A 21,575-nucleotide genomic window follows, 5' to 3' on the forward strand; every position below is an offset into this window, starting at 1 on the left:
TTATGTCAATTAATGTTTTTTTTTGTTTGTTTATGTGAAAATTTACTTTGTTTCACTGAGGACTTCGTGGTGCTTTTATTCTGAAACAGTAACACCAGGAAGTGCCAACAGGAAGTTCCGGTCGGCTGCAGCCTGATCGAAGCGTCGTTTTGTCTTCAGGCCGTTTTTAGCGTTTTCCATAAAATGGGGGAAGCAGACGTGACGCTGAATCAAACCGACGAGAAGCCTCCGGACACGGGCTTGGTTACCGGAGAGGACTCGGTGGTGTGGAGCCACGAGGTGGAGGTTTGTCTGTTTCACGCGATGATCGGACACAAACCTGTCGGTAAGTGTTAGCATATTAGCATGTTAGCTGCTGGACCGCTAACAGCCCAGTTTAACCAGTATAACCAGTATAACCAGTATAACCAGTATAACCAAGTTAACTATTCAATACCCACTGATTGTTTCCCAAACGGCGGCCCGGGGACAGACCGGGGCGGCGCAGCTGCCCCATACGGTCCATGTAAACACCGGTAAACTGTTAAATGACTGTTGTGAAGGCAACTGATTGAATTCATGTTGGAACTGGAAAGAACACACACAGAGACACTTACAGCTCAGTTTGTCCGTATTTAAACAAAACCTAATGGATAAAATGAAGCCATATTTACAGAACCCACGTCCAGAACCTTCCAGAGGTGGAAGGAAGTAAAGTTACTACAAGTACTGTTGAAATATCATTACTCGAGTATGTAAGTATGAGGTACATGAAGTAACATGAAACGAACCTTCAACCCAACACCAAGGTCACAGGCTGATGCTGCTCTGGCTGCAGCATGTGATGCTGGTGAACACACAGAGACCCGAGTCCTCTGTGAAAATCGGTTTATATAGATGGAACCACTGGTTTCTGAGGAGAGGGATCCTCTCTGTCTGTAAACGGCGGCACGCTGACCTTCTCGCTGTTCCCGTCTCCAGGAGTGAACCGTCACTTCCACATGATCTGCATCAGAGACAAGTTCAGCCAGAACATCGGTCGGCAGGTCTCCTCCTCCGTCATCTGGGATCATCTGGGAACCATGTACGACATGCAGGCTCTGGTGAGGACACACACACACACACACACACACACACACACACACACTGATGCTTTCTGTGGGGTCTCGTGCCACACTGACTGATTTGTGTATGTGACGCAGCACGAGTCGGAGATCCTGCCATTTCCAAACTCAGAAAAGAGCTTCTGTCTACCTGATGATATCATCCAGGAAGTTAAAGAAGGTGAGAACTCATGTCTGTCTGTTCTGGACAGAGACACAAACACTCGACAGTGTCACGACGGCTTAAATCTTTGTCACAGCCACACAAACGTCTGTGTGTGTTTGTAGGGAAGCTGGGCACAGAGGAGGAGAACAAGGAGGAGTTCAGGATGGAGAGAGAACCTCCAGCTACACATGAAGAAGGTACCGGCCTCTCTGTGCTGTCCCTCCCTCTGCCTGTTAGCGGTGCAGTCAGATGGGACCCACATACTCCTCAGAGTTTATCTGAGCAAAGCTCATGTTAAAATGAAAAGTTCAGGTAGAGAAAAGGAAAATGTTTCTGTGGGAGGTCGTCACACGGTCCTGTGGTGATGACACGTGTTTCCTCTCCTCAGGCAGCAACTCATCAGTGAAGATGTCGGAGCGAACGTGCAGCAGTCGGGAGAAGGAGCGAGAGCGAGACAAAGAGAAGGGAGGGGCTGAAGGAGGCGCAGCAGGAGGCGGAGGAGGAGCGGGGACAGGAGGAGGTGGGAAGGAAGCGGAGAAGAGAAAGAGGAGTCGAGCAGCTGAGAAGCTGATGTCGTCTTCCAACCCCGCGAGTCCTGGAGGAGTCAAGAGGAGGCGCACCTGAGAGACGGACAGAGCGTGAAGGAGAGAGAGAAACTGGATGACCGACAGAAAAATAAATGAGTGAAGAAGAAGAGAAGACCAAGCAGCCGTGACAGAAATTAAACCTGTGAGGGAAGAAAACTTTACCTTCTAGCAGCTCACTCCTCGGCTTCTCTGATTGGCCCCTTCACACCTGTCAATCAACACCTGCTGCTTTGTGTCGGTGCAGTTTTCATCATGTGATCACAGAGGGAGGAAGCGACACGGCCGAAGCCTGAGCGCTGACGTCTGAGCAGAACGTGTAGTGTTTGCTTTTCTTCTTGTTGTCATTATTTTGTTGTAGTAGACAAAGGTGTAGTTTTCACTGAGGTTGGGGGCGGCGGCGCGTGGGGGTGGGCTCCCGCTTTACACTTCAGTTTCGGTTGGATCCATTCAGTCTGCGTCACCTTCAGTTGCTGCAGTAAACTCTAAACAAGTGCTCCACTGATGTACTGCGGGACTCTTAGCAGGGTCCAAATCACCGCAGGAGAAACGGTGAAATTGTCTTTTTTTTATTCCACACATTCTTCTTCCTGAAACCTGGTGCCTACATTACCCATAATGCAACTCGACTGCGATAGTTACCTGGTGGTGATGTGAGCGGTGGCCGGTGTTTGTAGAAGTAAAAATGAAAAGTGAGGAATCAACTACACCTCCCAAAATGCATTTCAGCAAGAAACATTACATTTAGATTTACATTTAGTCCTTGTAACGTCTGTGAGTCATGAACAAGGTGCATCTTGTTCCTCTGTGCCACCGAGCAGCCTCAGAGGTCAGAACCTGTTCGGAACTCATCAGTGAGTCACATTATCACGTTTCTTTATAATACAAAATAAGATGCACCTCACTGCTGGTTTTAAAAATACAACTATAAAAGAAACTGCTTTACTTAAAAGTAATCCTACAATAAGACGTGCTGCAGAGACTTAAGATTAGATTAAATCATCTTCTTTGTTCTCCCTTGTTTTGGCAACTAATTACCCACAATGCAACTCGACTGCTGCAAATTGGCTGTAACCTTCACCTGTGTGATTCTGGCAGCAGCTATTGAATCCCAGAGCCTTCTACTCTAACGTTTGCTGTTTCCTTGGGTTTTGACTCTCAGGCTTCGTACAGGCTGCTGCACCGTACGCAGCCTGAGAGGAAGACGGGTGAAAAGAGAAGGAAATCAGGAAGTTTTTAATTCTTTACAGCTTCAGAACAAGTGAAGCTGAAGCGTCGGGTGTGTGTGTGTGAAGCAGGTCAGGTTTTATTGACACTAGAGGTTCAGGCTCAGTTCATGTGACCAGCTGCCAGAGAGGAGCAGAGACATTTTGGACGTTGGCGTCGTCTGACTGTTAAATATGAAGCAATAAATCCCGTTCGAACAGTGTTTTCACATGTTATGATGTGAGAGGAGACACAGCAGCTGAGTGTGACGTTCAAACCTTTTGGTTCTTTATTTTTTCTCTGTCGTTTTCTTTTGTGTGGAAGCTGAATGTTTACTCAGATCATAGAAACGTGTGTGAACCACGAGGATCCTTGTTAACGACGTGTTCATTTATTGATGCTCATAGAGCCGCTGTTCTCAGCTGTTCGTGTCATTAAAGATGATCCCAGATCAGTGACGTCTCTTCTTATTCAGCAGCAGCAGTTTGAAGTACTTTTACTGCAGTTTTCTGCCACTTGTCTTTTTTCTCATAAACACTTTAACTATGATCATTTAACATGTTGAATGATTTAGTTGTAAAACAGTTTAAATATTAAAATCAGGTTTAATGCTTCTGATGATCAGTTCACCATCATTATTTATAATAAAACTAAGGTTCCAGTTTCTTGGATGTGACAAAACTCTGCTTCTGTATTTGAATTCAGTACATTTTACTTTTACTTCTACTGCAGTTCTCACTGCACTCCTTTAGTGTAGGGACCTTTAATTACATGGTACTTTGCAGAATACAGTTTTTAGGAAATCTTAATAAAAGCTTCAGCCGGCAGACGCCCTGACATTATGTCTAAAAAGTAGCATTGAAGCTGCAGTGAGTCAGTGCAGCCACAGGGAGGCAGCATCCACCTGCAGATGGATGCAGAACTCTTCATGATTTATTCTTCTAGTATTTTTTTATATTTGATGTTTATTGAGAGAACAGCAGCCACTTCCTGCTTAAAGGCTCCAGACTCTTTCTAGTTCTTTGCAATGAGCTTTACTCATGTTTCACTCATTTCTTTACTCTGAGCAGTCGGTCTGGATCCTTTTCAAGCATCAATAATCAATAAAAGCATCAAAAATAACCCCCCCTCATTTAATTATATGCTCCCACGTGTTGTTTCATCACAACACAGTCAACAGAAGTTAAGGGGACCATCCTCATCAGTTGACACTTACCATGAACACTTGAAATGTTCATGTAATATTCAGAGTTTCTTTCTTTTCAAGTGTAAAAATCCTCTTTAGAGACTCTGAGATGCTCCAATCAGACCAGAATTCTGAAGCTCATTGGTTTTAACAGTCTTCCACCTTTCCTTTTGAGCGCTGCTCATGCAGCTGCAGCTTTTCATCTGCACGTCGTTGCTGCTGCTCCGACACGACGAAGCCGCACAATAACAGCAAATTCAAGTGGCCATTTCAAAAACACAGTGTTAGTCACATTTCTCGCTTCACTTCACTTTCTGCTCTTCTGTGTTACAGCAGCCACATATTTATAAATGAATCTAATATGAAAAGCTGCAGCTGCTTGATCAGAATAACACTATTCAGTCTTCAATGGAAAGAAAGAGTCCGGACTCTGTATGAAGAACTGATTCATAATAAATCATCAGTTCTAGAAACTGTCATATACATAAAGTAGTAAAGTTGATTGAAGTAACTCTATGTATCAGGATAATAACAGTTTCACAACCAAACACAGAAACAATATTTACAAAGAAAGACGAGTGAAAAAAGATCCTTTCACAATAAAACCTGTAAAAGTTATTGTAAGAACAATATGTCCCATCTGAAGTGCTCTGTGTCAACGTTTGTCTCTTTATTTGACGTTTTATTTCTGTTTTCCTCTTATTTTAAAGTTTATGTTGGGTCATTTCAAATGATCTCACTGTGTTTTCAGATGTTAAACAATCAAACTGAACATTTAAATTTAATGAAGATTTAAAGACACAGATGTACATTTACACTTTACTTACTGTGTATTTAAATATGTACAAATACACACAAAGTAAAACATACAACATGAAGAGGAGTACAAAGCTTCTGTAATTACACGATTTAGGCAAAAACCTCATTTCTGCTGTAACGTAAAGATGGTAAAACGGTTTCCTGGGAAATAAAGAGAAGAGAACGAGGGAACGAAGAAAAGGACGAGAGAGAAGCTCAGTGGGATGAGTGAGTGTGAGTCCATCCTGAGAGAGCTGTCAGTGGAACTGAGGGAAAACAGGACGAACAAGTGTGAGAACGAACGACAGAACTGCTGCTGCATGAATATTCACGAGGACGGAGAGTTCCCAGCCCTGTGTGTGTGTGTGTGTGTGTGTGTGTGTGTGTGTGTGTGTGTGTGTGTGTGTGTGTGTGTGTGTGTGTGTGTGTGTGTGTGTGTGTGTGTGTGTGTTCACTGCGCTGCCTCGACCATGTTTATTCATAAATCATCTCATGTTTATTCATTCTGGATTATGTAAACAAGTAAGTGGGCGTATGTACACACACACACACACACACACCTCTATGAGAGTGTTCTACAGTGTGTGTGTGTGTGTGTGTGTGTGTGTGAGATGCTGGACATCAGCTTTACACTGGTCCAATATTAAAAATCCTCTTTTATAAGTTCCATCATTCAGAATCATCTGGTGACGTTACTTTAAATGTTTGTGGACAGAACTTAAATAAACAAGTTATCGTTTGTTAGCGAGAGCTGAAGAGACAAAGAGTTGTTGTGTTCATGTTTTCTTAAGGTCAGATTTGATTAACTGAGCATGTTACTGTCCTAAATGTGTAAACTTTGACTGGTAAATATGAGGACGTAGTTAGTAAAATATATTGATAAAGCACCCGGAGCTGAGCTGTAGTTAACATCTTGAATGATTAATAGAACATCGTTTAAATTTATACTGAACAGACTAAAGTGTGAGATTTCTGACCTAAACAATCTATTGAATGGACAAGAATACAGCGTGAAGATTCATTTATTAGAATAGAATTCATCTTCATGATAAACCGAGCAGCTGTTCACTTTATGTTGAGGTTGAGTGTAGAAAACAGCTCAGTTCAACATTATCAGCTCTGTGTAGGATCAACTGCAGAACCGCTGGAGACCAGTGACTTAGTTTAATGTGTTAGTGTCTGTTTCTGTACCGGATTCATGTAGAAACCTATTTTAAAGACCTCACCGGCACCTTTAACCCTGTGTTAACCAATCAAAGGCTGTGTTTCAACCATGTTCAGCAGTATTTATTGTTTTCTTTATTCAAAATGACCTCCGTTACTTCCTATATTATTACATATGTGAACATCTACCCACAGGGTGAAACTAGTCCAGAGAGGACATGTCTACGGGGTAAATGGGAAGGAATGGAGGAGTTAGAGTGAACGGAGCCGTTCTCAGCAGCTGCTGTCGATGTGTCTGTTGAAGCCGTTTGTACAAACGTGTGTGGGAGACGTCGACCTGCAGCTCTATTGATTCAAAGTTGAACCTTTCTGCAGCGGTATTGACTCACTGAATGCACACGATGCTTTCTGAAACACCCCCCCACATCTTCCTCCTCCTTCCTTTTCCATCTTTTCAAACTTTCTGTTCATCTTCCTCCTGCAGAATAGTGATGCGGCTTTTGTCTTTGACGTGGACGTGCATCTCTCCCAACCAATCAGAGACAAGAAAGATGAGAGAGACACAGAATGAGACAGTGACAGATGGGAATTAAACTGAAGGGAAGAAAAAACAGGAAGTGAGGTGAGATGAAAAGAGGAGAAGAACCTGAGTGTGGAACAGTTGTGAGTTCTCCTCCTCGGGGACATTAACAGACGTACTTAGGACTTCGAGTTCCAGTCAGGACATCACTGTGTTCATGAACCCTGGGCTCTCCCTTCCTCCTTCATCCACACACAGTTTCATTTTTTCTATTTTCAATATAAATCATAAAATAAAAAGACGGTTTGTTGGGGGGGTTATTTAATTCTTGTCTCTCAATCTAAGACAAGGAGATCGTCAAGAGCACCAAATTTCTTGGTGTCCATCTGGAGGAGAACCTCACCTGGTCACTCAACACCCGCTCCATCAGCAAAAAGGCCGAGCAGCGTCTCTACTTCCTGAGGAAGCTGAGGAAAGCCCATCTGCCGCCCCCCCATCCTGACTACATTTTACAGGGGGACCATTGAGAGCATCCTGAGCGGCTGCATCACTGCCTGGTTTGGGAACTGCACCGTTTCGGATCGCAAGGCCCTACAGCGGATAGTGAGGACAGCTGAGAAGATCATTGGAGTCTCTCTCCCCTCCATCACGGACATTTACACAACACGCTGCATCCGCAAAGCTACATGCATTGTGGACGACCCCACCCACCCCTCACACCCAATCTTCACACTTCTGCCATCAGGGAAGAGGTTCCGGAGCATTCGGGCCCTCACAACCAGACTGTTGAACAGTTTCTTCCCCCAAGCCATCAGGCTCCTCAACACCATAACACCACAAACTGAACTGAGCACACACACTCGCTAGATTTGACATGTTTCCATCTTTCAGTTGTAAATTGTATTCATTTCAGCTACTGGTCGCTGCTGTTTTGTGTTTTGTGTTTCTGTTTTTGTCTTCTGACGTCTGTCTGCACTTTTTCTTTGTGTTCTTGCACTGTTTGCACTAGGTTGCACAAGATGCACTTTATGTGGCTAGGACTACTTAGCAGTCCTCAGCCCCATGTTCTGTCTTGTTGCCGTTTTATGTAGCACCATGGTTCTGGAGAAACGTTGTCTCATTTCACTATGTACTGCTTCAGCTATATGTGGTTGGAATGACAATAAAGCTTCTTGACTTGACTTGACTTGAAGACATGCAGCTGTCACAGGGACACTAAACTTTCATAACAGTCAGACAGTCAATGTTGCTGCTTCTTCCGGGTTTTTCTGTCTTGTCCAGTCGACTCGAACCACCGAGCCGCTGCCGCCTCTTGTTGCTGACAGTGATTCAGAAGTCGTGGAGAAATATTCCACAAATGAAAGGTTTAGGGATCCTGCATCTTCTCAACGTCTAGCTGCTTTCAAGTGTCCGGCGTGATGAGAAGCTCTCAGCTTTAGTGTGTGAATGATTGGGAACAGGTTGGATTTACAGGAAGACTCTTAAAAGCACCCATACATATTACAGCATGTTTACAGTGGAAGCAATTAGGAGAAGCTCTTTGGAGTGGAAACCTCCACTGAGCTGTTTGGTTAGCGCACGTTGAAACGTCTCTTTCTGTGCAGCATGTTTCCTGTGGACGTGTCCTCAGACACAGGCCTGGACAGCAGTGACTCCACTGTCTTAACAGGGGACGGTGGTTCTGTAGATCCCAGTGGTTTTGAAACAGGAGCCATTCTTTTTCTCCTTCTTCTCCTCATTGTCTCTTTTAAACAACTCTGAGTGTTTGAGTCTGAAGTACGAGGCTCCAGGTCGACTACTTCCTGATCTGCAGCTGGGAAACTGATGAATGCATTTGTTTAATAATGATAATGAGGAGTGTGAGTGAGTAAGAGGTGTGAGGACAGGAAGCAGAGGAACTCCCACGTCACACATGTGGCGAATGAGTCTTGTCGTCTTTTCTCACCTCCTCCAGTCGTCCTTCACGTCCACTTTGCCTTTATTGTCAGTTCCCATCATTCTCCAGTGGACATAGAAAAAAGCTGAGTTTGTGAGACATAAAGTAATAAATAACATGTTCTGATTAATGATTCTTTTTTCTTTCCATAATTAGTCAGTTCATTTATTTAGCCCGTCACATCAGGGCTTTATAACCTGCACAGTGTTCAACACTCTCTGTCACGTGATGTCCAGATGATCCACAGGAGGAAAATCTTCCCAAAATGTGTTTTAAAGTACACAAGGAAGAAACATCAGGAAGAGCACTAGAAAGGATCCCACACATGTGGTGTGTACGTGAACGTCGTTTGTTTCCCACCAACGACGACTTGTTAAAGCTCCATTCAAATCATGGTCTGATTAGTTTGATTTTGCTGTGCAACAAAAACCTTTGGGTTTAAGATCTAAAGCTTCATTTGAAATGACAAAGACGAATTTCTGATTCTTCCATTTACATCCACACATATTAATGAATGTATTAATAGTAAATAATAAAAAGGACAAATCAACATGAAAAGATGTTAAAGAATACAAAGATGGTAAAGATACAAAACCCTCATCGGCAGTTAGAGTAAAAGAAATCAGATTCAATTAGTGTTGAGTGGACTGAATCCATCTAATATGTGATTATGGTGGTTTCATATTTTCAGTTTTCAGTTTTTCACTTTCGAATTCTTCTTTCTTCTTCACCTGTCAATCAGCGGCTCAAAACCTGAATCCTGCTCCTGAAAGCTTTTTGAATCTGGTTTGTTTCTGTGACTCGTTTGGACTTCCCTTTACAAGCCGGAGCAGATTTCAGCCAAATGACATCAGAGTTGGCGTCTGAGCGTAAGCTGACAGGAGAAGTGATGTCATGAATGCTTCCTGTCGCTCACACGATGGGATTTCTTCTTCAGGTGTCGTGTCCCTGTATGAAGCTTGAGAACTGAGACAGATTTAGACATTTGTCTGTCAATTTGTCCAAAACCAGCCTCTACACACACACACACACACACACACACACACACACACACACACACACACACACACACACACACACACACACACACACACACACACACACACACACACACAGGCTCCCACACAAAGCGCTCATTAGCCATGTATGGTGTGTGTCTGCCAGAAGTCATTTGTTTGTCTTTAAGCAGCTAAACTCCCTTTTATCCTGCTGATAATAGAAAGATTAGCATCTGAAAACCACAAAAGAGCTTTTTAATCAAACCTCAGGCTCACACACACACACACACACACACACACACACACACACTCGGGGTCCCAGGCCTCCTGTTGTGTAGCGTGCGATGATTACAAAGATGATTGTGTGTTTGTGTGTGTGTGCGCACTGGTTGGTAGTTAACACAGTAATGATGGTGTGTGTGTGTGTGTGTGTGTGTGTGTGTTAGCTGCGATGCTAATGAGCAGAGCAGCTTTAGAAGATGAGGACTCAATCTGCTCCAGTTTGACTCTGAACTTTTAATGAGTTCATTTCTAACTTCACACGTTCATTTAGTGTCTCTAAAGTCAAACGCTTCAACAGTTTTCATCAGCATCAGCTCCTCAGATCACAGAAAGTCAGTGTCAGACGATCGTCTTCTGAAATGAAGGATTTTAAACTGAACGTCAAAAATCAAAAGACATAATTCCATGAACCAAAGCTGTATTCAACTAAATGAAATAAAAAGAAATGAGACCTGAAGCCTGTAGTTTTTAATGACTCTTGGAAAATACTTTATACATTTGCCTCCATGTGGTGTTTAGAAGTACAGCTGTACCAGTAACAGTCATTATCTAATATTGTCTAATATAACTAATATTAGAATATAATCTTGTAGCAATGGGGCCACTAAATGAAATGAGACAAAACACAGCAGAAGTCGTTGTTAACGACACCACAGAGCAGATTGTTCTGTAATTTGAAGTTATTATATTGTTGATAACTTATCAGGCCGTTCACTGATCGCTGTCTCAGGGTCTTTACGGTTCCCTCTGAGAGCAATCCACCATTTCCCAGCAGAGCTGGAGGTCCTGACGCTGTCCCCAGTGCTTCACACTTGGCTGAGAACTGCCCCAGTTCATGCTTTATTTAGAAACACTAGCGTGAAGGTCACAGTCTGCTGACGCCACCAGATCCACATCATCTGCAAAGAGCAGAGATCCAGTTCTGATGCCCCCCAAACCAGGTCCTGTCTCTCTCTTTGCATAAGATGTGTTTCCGTCAGAGAGAACTTTGAGTCAACCCAAAAGAAGTGGAAAGACTGAAGACGGAAAGAACTGCAACTACTGACACTGAGGTGGGACGAGATTTTGTTTTCAGCATCTTCAGAGATGATTAGGTCCTAATTCCCCCACTGGTATAAATACAGGTACACAAGCATGTGCTGGTGTTGCAGCTGTTTACACACACATGCAGTAAAAGTCTGGTATATTAAGACCTTAAAGATCAACATGTACAGAAATGCAAGTGGAGCTGAACTGGAACCACCAGTCTGTCAAGTGAGAAGCAGGTTAAATAGAGCAAGAGAGTGATTAGTGGAAAGTAGCAGTGCAGAGGGGACAGGACGGGTTCAGGTGAACATGGATCAAGACAGACATGTGATAGCAAACAGGAAGTGAGGGGAAGGACGCAGTTAACATTGAATCCAGTTCACACTGAGTCTGTCAGCGTGTGCAGTACATCTGAAATGTTTCAGCCTTTCTCTCAGTGAGTTTTGAGGTAGAAAATGTTTGGAGCTTGGTGTAAAACTTTCCTCCTCACGTTTGTGCAGAACTTCAGGACTTTGCTTTTCAAGGTCTCTGATAGTAAAGTAACGTCCCACCTCTCACAGAGCTTATGAATCTCCTGCATATTAACAGCAGCTCCCTGTTGCCCACAGATTTCAAACAATATAAGGGAAGTCAGATATTTCCTGATGTTCCAGTCTGTGTAATAAAATGTGATCTATAGTGTCGAGTGCAGCACTAAGATCTAACATGACGAGTATAGAGAGAAGTCCATTGTTTGATGCTAATAGAAGATCATTAGTGACTTTACCTGTTTCTGTTCTATGATGTACTCGAAATCTTCATACAGGTTGTTCCTGTTCAGGGGTACAGATCTACTTTTTCAAGGATCTTAGTGATAAAGGGCAGATTGGACATTAGTCTATAATTCACTAAAACCAGTCCAGAGTAGCTTCTTGAGCAGAATATCACAGCTCATGAAAGGGAAAGAGTGTTTCTCTAGAGCACTTTAGTTTAAAGTTCTTCTCCTTGGTTTAGTTATGTTGTCTTGTTCCTCACGTTGGATAAATGACTGAACGCCGACGTAGTGTGAGCAGCTCACATTCAAGGACGGTGATGTGAGAAACAAAGAGATGCAATTAATTATAGTAATGAAACCTCTTGTAAGAAGAGAATTAGACGTGTTAAAGAATTCAGTTTTGTTTTCATTATTAAACAGTGTGTTGTGTATAAGAAAATCATTTACATGCATTAAAAAGCAGAGGAAACATCCTCACAGGCTGTCGAGTCAACACAGTCACAGCTGTGTGTGTGTGTGTGTGTGTGTGTGTGTGTGTGTGCGTCTCTGAGACTAATTGGGACAACACTAATAAAATCTACACACACACACACATTAGGGGCCTCTGTCTTTTTGTCTCTTCAGATGATAGACGAGACAAACTCGACAAGTCTTTGTGTGATCCTGAACCGCATCAATGACCATTGGAGTCGGAGCAAACACACAAGAACACACAGTCTGTGTGTGGATATAAAAACTGAGGCTGGTGTCACGATGTGTGGTGGTTTTCAGACGGGTTGTAGCAGAGCATCACTAGAGCAAAAAGAGAAGGTGTGTGTGTGTGTGTGGACTCGAGACCTTTTAGACAGTAAACAACTCATTCATTATTCACAACCAGCCTCTCCCTCCCTCCCCCTCTCCCTGCTAACCTTCCTCCTCCTCTTCATCAGCTGTTTATCAGCTCTGCACTTGTCAGAGTCTTCTGAAAAACAGATAAATCCGGCTGCTTTTTAACTTATTGATCATTGGAAAAGGTCACACGGGAAGCGTGATGCATGCTGATCAAACACTTCCTGTCTCCGACTCGTGTCTTTGTTCTATCAGACCATCAGACTCTCCTCTCAAGTGTTTCCTCCTCTGGCTCAGGCTCAGTTTGGTCCTTTTGTTCAGCACAGACTGAGTCACTTCACAGTAAATTGGATTTCCTTGAACTCGGGTTAGTTGTGGTTGTAATTCAGTTTGCTGATGAGACGTCTTTCCCTCAACTCAGTTTCGTCTGATTGAATTTGCTGCACTTTTTTTCAGACTAATAGTCCATAAAAAACAAAGTCATACGTTTAATGAGTTTAGACGTAAACAAGTTTAATCAGGGATTTCCTACGTTTCCCAGAATGCTGACAGGGATCCGATCGGAAGAGTTTCATCTGTGCTGACTTCTATAGATTGATTTCTCTCTGTGTGGTGTGATGTTGATCCAACCTTTATTTTGAAGGACTGCTATGAAAAGACCTTATTTTGGTAGATTAGTGAATTTAGTGAAGTGTCTGAGGACTGTCAGAAATAAAATTAATTTAGACAATGAAAACAGTCACTGTCACTCACTAAGCCCCTCCCAGTTCCTTTGTTCCATTTCCCTCCATTTTACCTGGCCCACTCTGCTCCGCCCACTCACTCACCTGCATTGCATCAGCACAGTTGTTACTGGCCCGTTTACCTGCCACCTGTTCTTTTGTTATGTGGATGAACTCTGTCTCCTCTCTGGACTCAGCTGTGTCGGTAACTATCCGAACTATGAACTTGCTCATCTTTGTTTCCAGTGTTTGTTTTTACCTGCTCAACATATTAATCTGTATTAGCCTGAACTGTTGTCGGCCATCTTGTCCACCATGTGCTCTGACTTCAGACTCCTGTTGTTTGAGAAATGAAACTTTAAATAAGAACTTTTATTCACATTTGTCTGCTCTGTGCTGGTTTTGATTCCTTCATTTACCTTCTCATGACAAACATTTACTTTACTTAATAAAACTACACTGAGATATTTCAACATCTTTAACTTGTAAAATCAGTGCTTTTGTAGAAGGTGACACTGAAAGTCCAGTATCAACGCTGAACTGTCACAAACTGTATTAAAACCCCAGACAGGAAGAAGAAGGACCCAACTGCAAGATCCACAGGTGAACGATGTGGTTTATTAGAAAACAGGGAAAACCATAAAGATTATAAAAGATCTGTGCAGTGGAAACTGAAACCGGACAGACCAGAGGAATATCCAGAGAACATCAACAGACCGGTGCAGAGTTTAGTTTACTGATATCAGTGATGGAGGAGAAGTAGAAGCTACGACTAAACGAATAAACATTAATGAATAATCGTGACTAACGACCTTTGACTCCTGCTCCAACCTGAAAGTGAAGAGCAGCAGAAAATTGGAGATATAATTTAATTTGCTTTGACTCGTAGAATAATTCTAGATTAACATATTTAATTTTCTCCTGATTCACCAGTGATCTGATGAAGTTAGTTAGTTACCAATCAAATGATTATTCAGGGCGATGTCTGTTCACTCATTCTCTGGCAGCAGTTTGGACAGAAAGCTCATTAACAGACTGAAGTTTCAATGCAGCTATTGCAGAATTAGCTTTAATTAGCTACAGCTGATATCATCCACCCTGATGCTGACGGTAATTTTAAGCAGAGAAAGCAACAGTCAGCGCTGAATAGACAGAAGAAGCTGCTAGAATTAAAAAACAAAACAAGGAGAGATCGATAAGAGATTTATTAACATGAGATCCTGCTGAAGATGGATAATTAGGACGCTGGAAAACGAGAACTCGACTTCTGTGGGTCCACACACTGAGAGGAGACTCTGAACTAATGAGAAACTGCTGAGACATTGTAGTTCACAGGATGTGAGAAGTCACAGGAGAAGCTGCCATGTGAAGACAATTACAGGACAGAAATTCATATGTGGTGAAGAGATATTTTATCTCCAACTGAAACTTCACTGAGAGAAAAGCACGACGAACGTTACTGTGGTCTCTAAGAAGTAAACTTTACTAAATCCTCGGAGTGCTGTTTGTGTGTGAACGGACACTAATCTCCAAACCTCTCAGTAGACTGATTTGTTCTCCGGTCGAGTGGAGACAACGATCTTCTAAGTGAGGAAGCTGATAAACTGCTCTTCATCACTCAGGAGTGACGTCCTGCCCTGAGACACCGTCTGTCAGTCAAGACACCTCTAGACTGACATGATGGTACGAGTGTTCGTGGTCTCAGCTGATGATGATCAACATATGTTCTCATATCTCAGCTGTTGTAGAAACTCCTCACTCTTCACTGTGTCTGTGGCCGGTCACAGTGTTTGTCAGTGTAACATTAGTCCTCAGGAAGCCTCAGTAGAGCCTCATTAATTCCACAGGTTGTAATTTACCCTCACTTTACAGGAAGCTATTAGCTAATCAAGAGTACACTTGTTCTTAATGATAGTTTTTTTTCTAATTCCTCTTTAATGTGAGTAACAAATGGCCAGGTCGTTCTCTAGCTGAGAGATTAACTGAGTCAGAGGAACAGGGGTTAATAAGAACCCGGCAGCTCATTACTCTACCAGCAGACTAATCTGTCTGGAACTGCACCTACTGCTATTTGGTGAATTGTTCCGTCTACAAAGTGAAGTTTCTTTTAATTCCACAGTCAAACTTAAATCGTAGAAGAGAGTTTACAGAGATGGAAGACGGAGGAGACGGAAGCACAGGTTTGATCTTTACACCTGAAAAATAATACAATTACCACAAGAGATGAACTGTCCGTGTTCTCCTTAGGGTTTAGATTTTATTCTGAGACTCTGCTTTTATAAGATTGTGTCAAAAATGTGCAAATACATGTTATGATGACTCTTTATACATCAGCTCCTCTGGCCTTCAGCCTAAAGCTGCTTTCACACACAGACTGACCCAGGCTTTATCCTGTGAGCCCCCCCCCCCACAAAGTCCAGTAATATTCAAGTCCAGAGTGCATTTGTGAAAATGGCAATAAATGAAACTTGTTTAAGCATCTTTGTCTTTAAGACTCTGCTTCCCCTGATTCCACTCTGCCCTGATTGGCCAGATGTGGAAGTCGTCCTGTGGGCCGAACTGCGACCAGTTAGAATGTGATCCAGATGTTCCTAAAGAAAACCAAGAGAGAGGTGACCTTTCAGCCAATCATCGCTAAATAAAGGTTTACAAAAAGAAAGAAAGCTCTGAATTAACTGATGCAGCATTTTGAAAACTTCGAACAAAGCAAATCTGCCAGACTTTTACCAGCCAGCACGCAAACTCCCATTCACCTTAAGCGTAGGACCCCTTTAAATTTTGGCTGATTGATTTATTGATTAATCAGCTAATTGCTGCAGCTTTAAATCTGTCCCTGCCACTCGGAGGCAGGAATCAACTGTCTAACCCCATCTTATAGCAGCACGGTTAGTTTTGTGGTAAATGGCCAAATATTTTCTGTATCATGATATTTACAACTTTCCATCTACGTATGCTTTAAATGAATCTGGAGTGTGTCGGCTTTGAACATGTTCCCTACGAAGACATTTGCAGTGTAGCTGTCTTCCTCTTCGTTTCTGTTTCGACCAAGTAGACGTAAATCTTTCATGTCCATGTAGTTTCCAACCCAGATAACAAAGCAACAGAATAAATGATTCAAGTTTTAAAAATATATTTTCCTCATCCCCCTCCTCTCCTTCAACCTTTTCCCATTTGGTCCAATTAGTGTTATTAGCAGCTGCTGAAAGGAGCTGATAATCCTCTTAAAGCTGAACTTCAGTACAAAAAGGCAGCGAGGGCCTCGATGGCAGACTGCAGGAGACCAGACCTCTCCGACTCGCTCGGCATTGAGTCATCAGCAGGTCTTTGTGTTGTCATGGTGACCCCGTCTGTCAGCCCACCAGTCACAGCATTGTTTCCCCCGTAGTGATTGATGGGATGCAGGGGTAACTCGTGGCAACAGGTTGTCAGAGATGGGGATGATGTATTTTTGCAGGGAGGGGGAGGTGTGATGGCGGCATTGTTGGTTTTTAAACATGCAGCGTGTTTTGTTCTCAACCCTTCAGACTTTGTGACTGGGACAAGAAAGTTCGTCTGTTCTCTGCAGGCACTGTTCAACAAGTTCTCATGGTCTGTAAAAGACTTCTTAATATGATCATTAGATGTGAGTCAAGACTTTTAATGATAGAAATCATTCAAAATCAGTTAAATGTGCTCTTATGAACCTGGTGTGAACATAATTTAAAGGAACTTTTTTTTTTGCAAGACTGCACTTGTCTTAAAGCCTAAATTAAAGGAGCATCCAACCACAGTAATTGAAGCACCTAACACCACCCTGGGAAATCTTGAAGGGTTTGTAATGTTTGTCTTGCTCACAGCATCTCAAGTGTGTCTGGATTTTGAAAATGAGTGAACTCCAGTTTCTCTGCAGCTTTTCTGTTTTATCTCATTGTAAACTGAAGATCTTCTGGTTTTTGAATGAGGTTTGGACAAAATCAGCAAATCAGAGAATTGACTGTAGTGAACAGTTTTTAATTATAGCGTGCCGATGTTGAGCAGGTTTTAATAGTTTAACACAACGTGAATAAATATCATGTCGGGTAGTCTCCTGTGGGAACAGATAAGTATCAGAACATATAGAAACACAACAGACGACATGTGAGTTGTCTCCCGCTGTATTATGCACATTGATTTTGTCCGTCTGCAACTGTAACCCAGAACAAATCAGGCAGATTTGGATGATTATTGATTTTTCTCCTTGAAATCTCTCATGCGTAAAAAGTCCTCCTGTCCCTGGTTCAATAGAGACACACTTAGTGTTTGCAGTAGATTTAGTTGATACCAGTTGATGGTTTCCTGGGTATTAGTCTGATGCTTATGGGTCGAGCACGTACAGTGCATAGAAGAAAAATCACATGTACATAAGTATTAACAGCCTTTGCCATGACACTATAAATTGAGCTGTGATGAATCCTGTTTCCATTGATCATCCTTAAGTTTCTACAGTGGGAAATTCAGTTCCCTGGAACATGATTTGAAAATACCTGTCTATATAAGAACAGTTCATGTCAGAGCACAAACTAAGACATGAAGTCCAAGGAATGGTCTGTAGACCTCAGAGACAGGATTGTATCGAGGCACAGATCTGGGGGAAGGGTACAACAAATCCTGCACCATTGAAGGTTCCAGTGAGCACAGTGGCCTCCATCATCCTGGAGCAGCCGCCCAACCAAACTGAGTGATCGAGAGAGAGAAGGGTCTTAGTCAGGGAGGTGACCAAGAACCCGATGGTCACTCTGAAGAAGCTCCAGCGTTTCTCTGTGGAGAGAGAATGTTCCAGAAGAACAACCAACAACCAGCACTCCACCAATCAGGCCTGTACGGTAGTGGACCGACGGTGGCTACGGGACAACTCTGAATGTCCTCGAGTGGCCGAGCCAGAGCCCGGACTTCAACCTGATTGAACATCTCTGAAAACAGCTGTGCACTGACGCTCCACATCCAACCTGATGGAGCTTGAGAGGTTCTGCAAAGAAGACTGTAAAACAGATGTACGAAGAAGAGGAGCAGCCTAAAACAGATTCTCTCAGTGAGTTATAACAAATAGTGTCTTTTACTGTATCAATTACTGTATATTAAATGTATAACGACCTCTAGAGGACGTAGTTACATTTAGAGAAGCACATGAAAACTGGTTCCTCTCATCTCTGTGATCCCAGGTTCTCATCATCTGCGTTCAGTTGTCTTGAGAAAGTTTCACTTAAACTTTGCAGTGTTAGAAGAACCAGGTCCAGATATTATGTGAAGTTGTGCATTAACACATGTCCAGTAGTGGACGGGGGGAGATGGCCCAAGTCAGACGTGTTCTCACATGGGAAGAAACTCCCACTGATTTCAGCAAATGGTTGACTTCATCTGAGGGTGAGTCACGCTGGTGATTTCTTTCTCGTCATGTGTTGTTTCATGTGCAGCAGCCTGCGTCTCTGATATCACAGATAAAACAGATGAATTGGTCTTACACTTCTATAATCTCACACCTTTCTGCTTCTTCAGTGAGGATTTTAATGTTTCTGCTGATGTGTGACTGGTGTGTGTTAGTTTTTAGCTGTTATTGTTGGAGGCTACAAGTTCATCAGCACACAGACGCATCACTGAGGTCAGATAATTAGTTATGACCAGTGAAGTTTAGGTATATGTGAATCTTTCAGAGCCTCATGCATTTACACGTCTTTACAAATGTGTCTGTTGGATTTTCTTCTTTGTGTTGGACAAATAAACTGTGCTCTGAGCCTGGGCAGCTCGCCATCTTTGAGAGGTAAATGAATTCCAGTTTATCAAGGTCGACGTCGCTGTCACGCTGGATGTCTGCCAGCCTGAGCCTAGTGAAAGTAAAGTGATGCAGAAGGACAATGACCCCAAACAATCGGAAAGACTTTAAACAAATACAATCAGCTTTTTGCAGTGACCGGGTCAGAGGTTAATGTCTGCATTTAAAAGAACATAGATCTGTCTCCTGGTGTTCAGACTGAGAATGGTCATGTGAATCTGCTGCAGGAGGAATGTTTGGCTGAACCTTTAGGTTTCCCTGCAACACGGAGCTGAATTACATTAACTACAGTCTCTCTGCTGCTGCTGGTGTCGTATCATGATGTTAGAGCACATGTTCAGTCTCTAAAACAAAGGAGGTGAAATTTATGATCTGTGACATCAGACTGCAGGTTTCAAACAAGGGGTCGGGGGTCACTCAGTCGACATATGTCCAGGCACTGGGAAGAGTGAAAGCAGTGAAAGCACCAAGCTCAAGATATATCTAAACCTCTTCTCTGTGGTCAAACACTGTCTGATTCTGAGCTCAAAGATTTTTTATGTTGTTCTGTTTCTCAGGGAGACACTGGACTTTAAATAATCAGTTTAATAGTGTTTCTGATTTAACCTGTTGTTGAGGGAACAAATCTGAACTTGTTGATGATATAGATTAGATCAAATGATGTAAAATGTCAATAATGCAAGATCTTTTCCTTTTTTTCCTGTCGCCATCTTTGTTTTTGTGGACAATGAATTGAAAACAAACCAGAACAGAACACTCCAGACTGGATTGTGTTTGACTCCGACCACCTAGAAAAGTCTGAGGGTTCAGGTAAAATGTTAATTATTAGAATATGTGCTGTAGAAAACAAAGACCTATATGAACGGTACAAGCTGGGGCTCCAACGGCCCCAATGTAAGAGAAGGCTTAAGGTAACTAATCTTAACTGGGTTGGAATTAATCTGCAAACTTGATCGCTGTCTGGGAACCAAGTTATTTTATTTATAAGGACAAAGCGTGTTCACAGAACTCTGTTTGTCTTTGGACTAAAGTCTGTTCTGGCTCCGAGTCCGTCTGTAAACAGGCAGCACTTTTATTTTATCGCTGTGTGTTTACTCATTGACTTGCACTAACCTGTATTTTAATTTCCAAAGTCAATTTAGTTTGGCAAAAAAATCTGCAAAGGAATTTTCTGCCCAACCCAAGTACAACATAGCAGAGAGGTGGGCGTTTCCAGTCAGTTACCATCCTGCTGATTTCCCACAGGATGTTTCATTGTCAGGTGTAATTAACGATGGCTGCTCTCCATTCAGGTGTGGCTGTGTCAGGAGTGTGATTTTCCTGCTGCTACAAGTTAAGGTCAGTGTCGGGTGACATGATGTTGGATCATCTTCAGGCTGTGATGGACACGAAGCTGTCTGACAAAAACAAAACACGGGACTGAGTCCAACTTCTGAAAGAGAAGTTACCTGCTGCCACAAACACTCGTTCAGACCCTCAGACTTTGTCTAATCAGACTATTTTCCTGCTTTTCTTGTTGTTTTTTGGCTCTGTCACAGGAAGATGACGTCCATGTTCTTAATCCAGCCGTCAATGAGCATAATGCCACATTTATTTGAATTACTGAAATCAAGAAAAATGTGGGAGGCGATTAAGAGGTCTGGAACCAGGCTTTGTGGCTTAAAGAGAGCCAAACTGAAACCAGCTTCCAGCTTCTCTCCCTTTTACTGCAGATGTAAAGAAAACTTAGGAAAATCACACATGTGAAATAATAAAAAACCTTAAAAATCACTCGAAAACGACGTGAGAACATTTTTATGTAACGAGCTGTAAAAGACGTCCCAGCAAATAAACCCTAACCCCCAGTGTGTTGACCTTAAACGTCCCCTTTGTGTGGAATGCAGTCGCCATCGGATTACATCATCTTTTAACAGTATTAATGAGGACAGGTTGAAACTGATCATATCAGTAAAAACATCTTTTCTAATAAAAGATCCGATCGTGCAGAACATCATTCAGTTGGTTTTACTACAGCATCGTTAAAGCTTAGTGACATTTACATTCTCACAACACTTGGTCAAAGTTGTTCAGTTGAATTGAAGTAAAGAAAATTAAATTAAGGCTAAATTAAATAAATCAAACCACAAAAACGAGCCTCAGTATTTCAACATAGATCCATGGAACCTGGTGACTGGACTGGATTGGACCACAACTACCTGGATGTTGTAGCTCATCTTGTTTTTGGCTGCGTGTTCACACTTTACAGGATTTTAAGTTTATTTTAATTTATTTATTTTCCATTTTCTGACTGTGTGAGATCTGTTAAATCACAGGAAAGCAGTGGGATACTCACAACATGGCGTAGACTCTCTAGACCCTCCATCAACCACAACCACCTCTTTACAGTACTATTAATAAATGCAGTGCTTTATTCATTCAGAAAGCCGCCCCCCCCACACATATCGAACACTGTGTGTGGGGTTAAACGAAATAAGAGCTGTGTTGTTACATGTTGTATATTAAATTCTGCAGACGTCATTTATTGAAACTGGTCTTTGG

The 21,575-nt window shown here is 42.4% G+C and overlaps 1 protein-coding gene across 1 annotated transcript; it reads left to right on the plus strand.

Annotated features, from left to right (window-relative positions):
* The first annotated feature begins 104 nt into the window (after positions 1-104).
* mrgbp (MRG/MORF4L binding protein) lies at positions 105-3,523 on the plus strand. The gene is made up of 5 exons (XM_026368934.1): positions 105-325; positions 961-1,082; positions 1,182-1,263; positions 1,371-1,445; positions 1,637-3,523. The coding sequence occupies exons 1-5, from the start codon at positions 184-186 to the stop codon at positions 1,870-1,872; spliced, it is 657 nt and encodes a 218-aa protein (XP_026224719.1). The 5' UTR covers positions 105-183; the 3' UTR covers positions 1,873-3,523.
* The last annotated feature ends 18,052 nt before the right edge of the window (positions 3,524-21,575 follow it).

Source organism: Anabas testudineus, chromosome 7, assembly GCF_900324465.2.
Source record: "Anabas testudineus chromosome 7, fAnaTes1.2, whole genome shotgun sequence".
Lineage (NCBI taxonomy): Eukaryota > Metazoa > Chordata > Actinopteri > Anabantiformes > Anabantidae > Anabas > Anabas testudineus.

Excerpts from the sequence above, each read along its gene's own strand:
- mrgbp (XM_026368934.1), top strand. The coding sequence starts at position 184 with ATGGGGGAAGCAGACGTGACGCTGAATCAAACCGACGAGAAGCCTCCG. Across the intron at positions 1,264-1,370 it reads CATCCAGGAAGTTAAAGAAG|GGAAGCTGGGCACAGAGGAG; the intron begins GTGAGAACTCAT and ends GTGTGTTTGTAG. Across the intron at positions 1,446-1,636 it reads TCCAGCTACACATGAAGAAG|GCAGCAACTCATCAGTGAAG; the intron begins GTACCGGCCTCT and ends TCCTCTCCTCAG.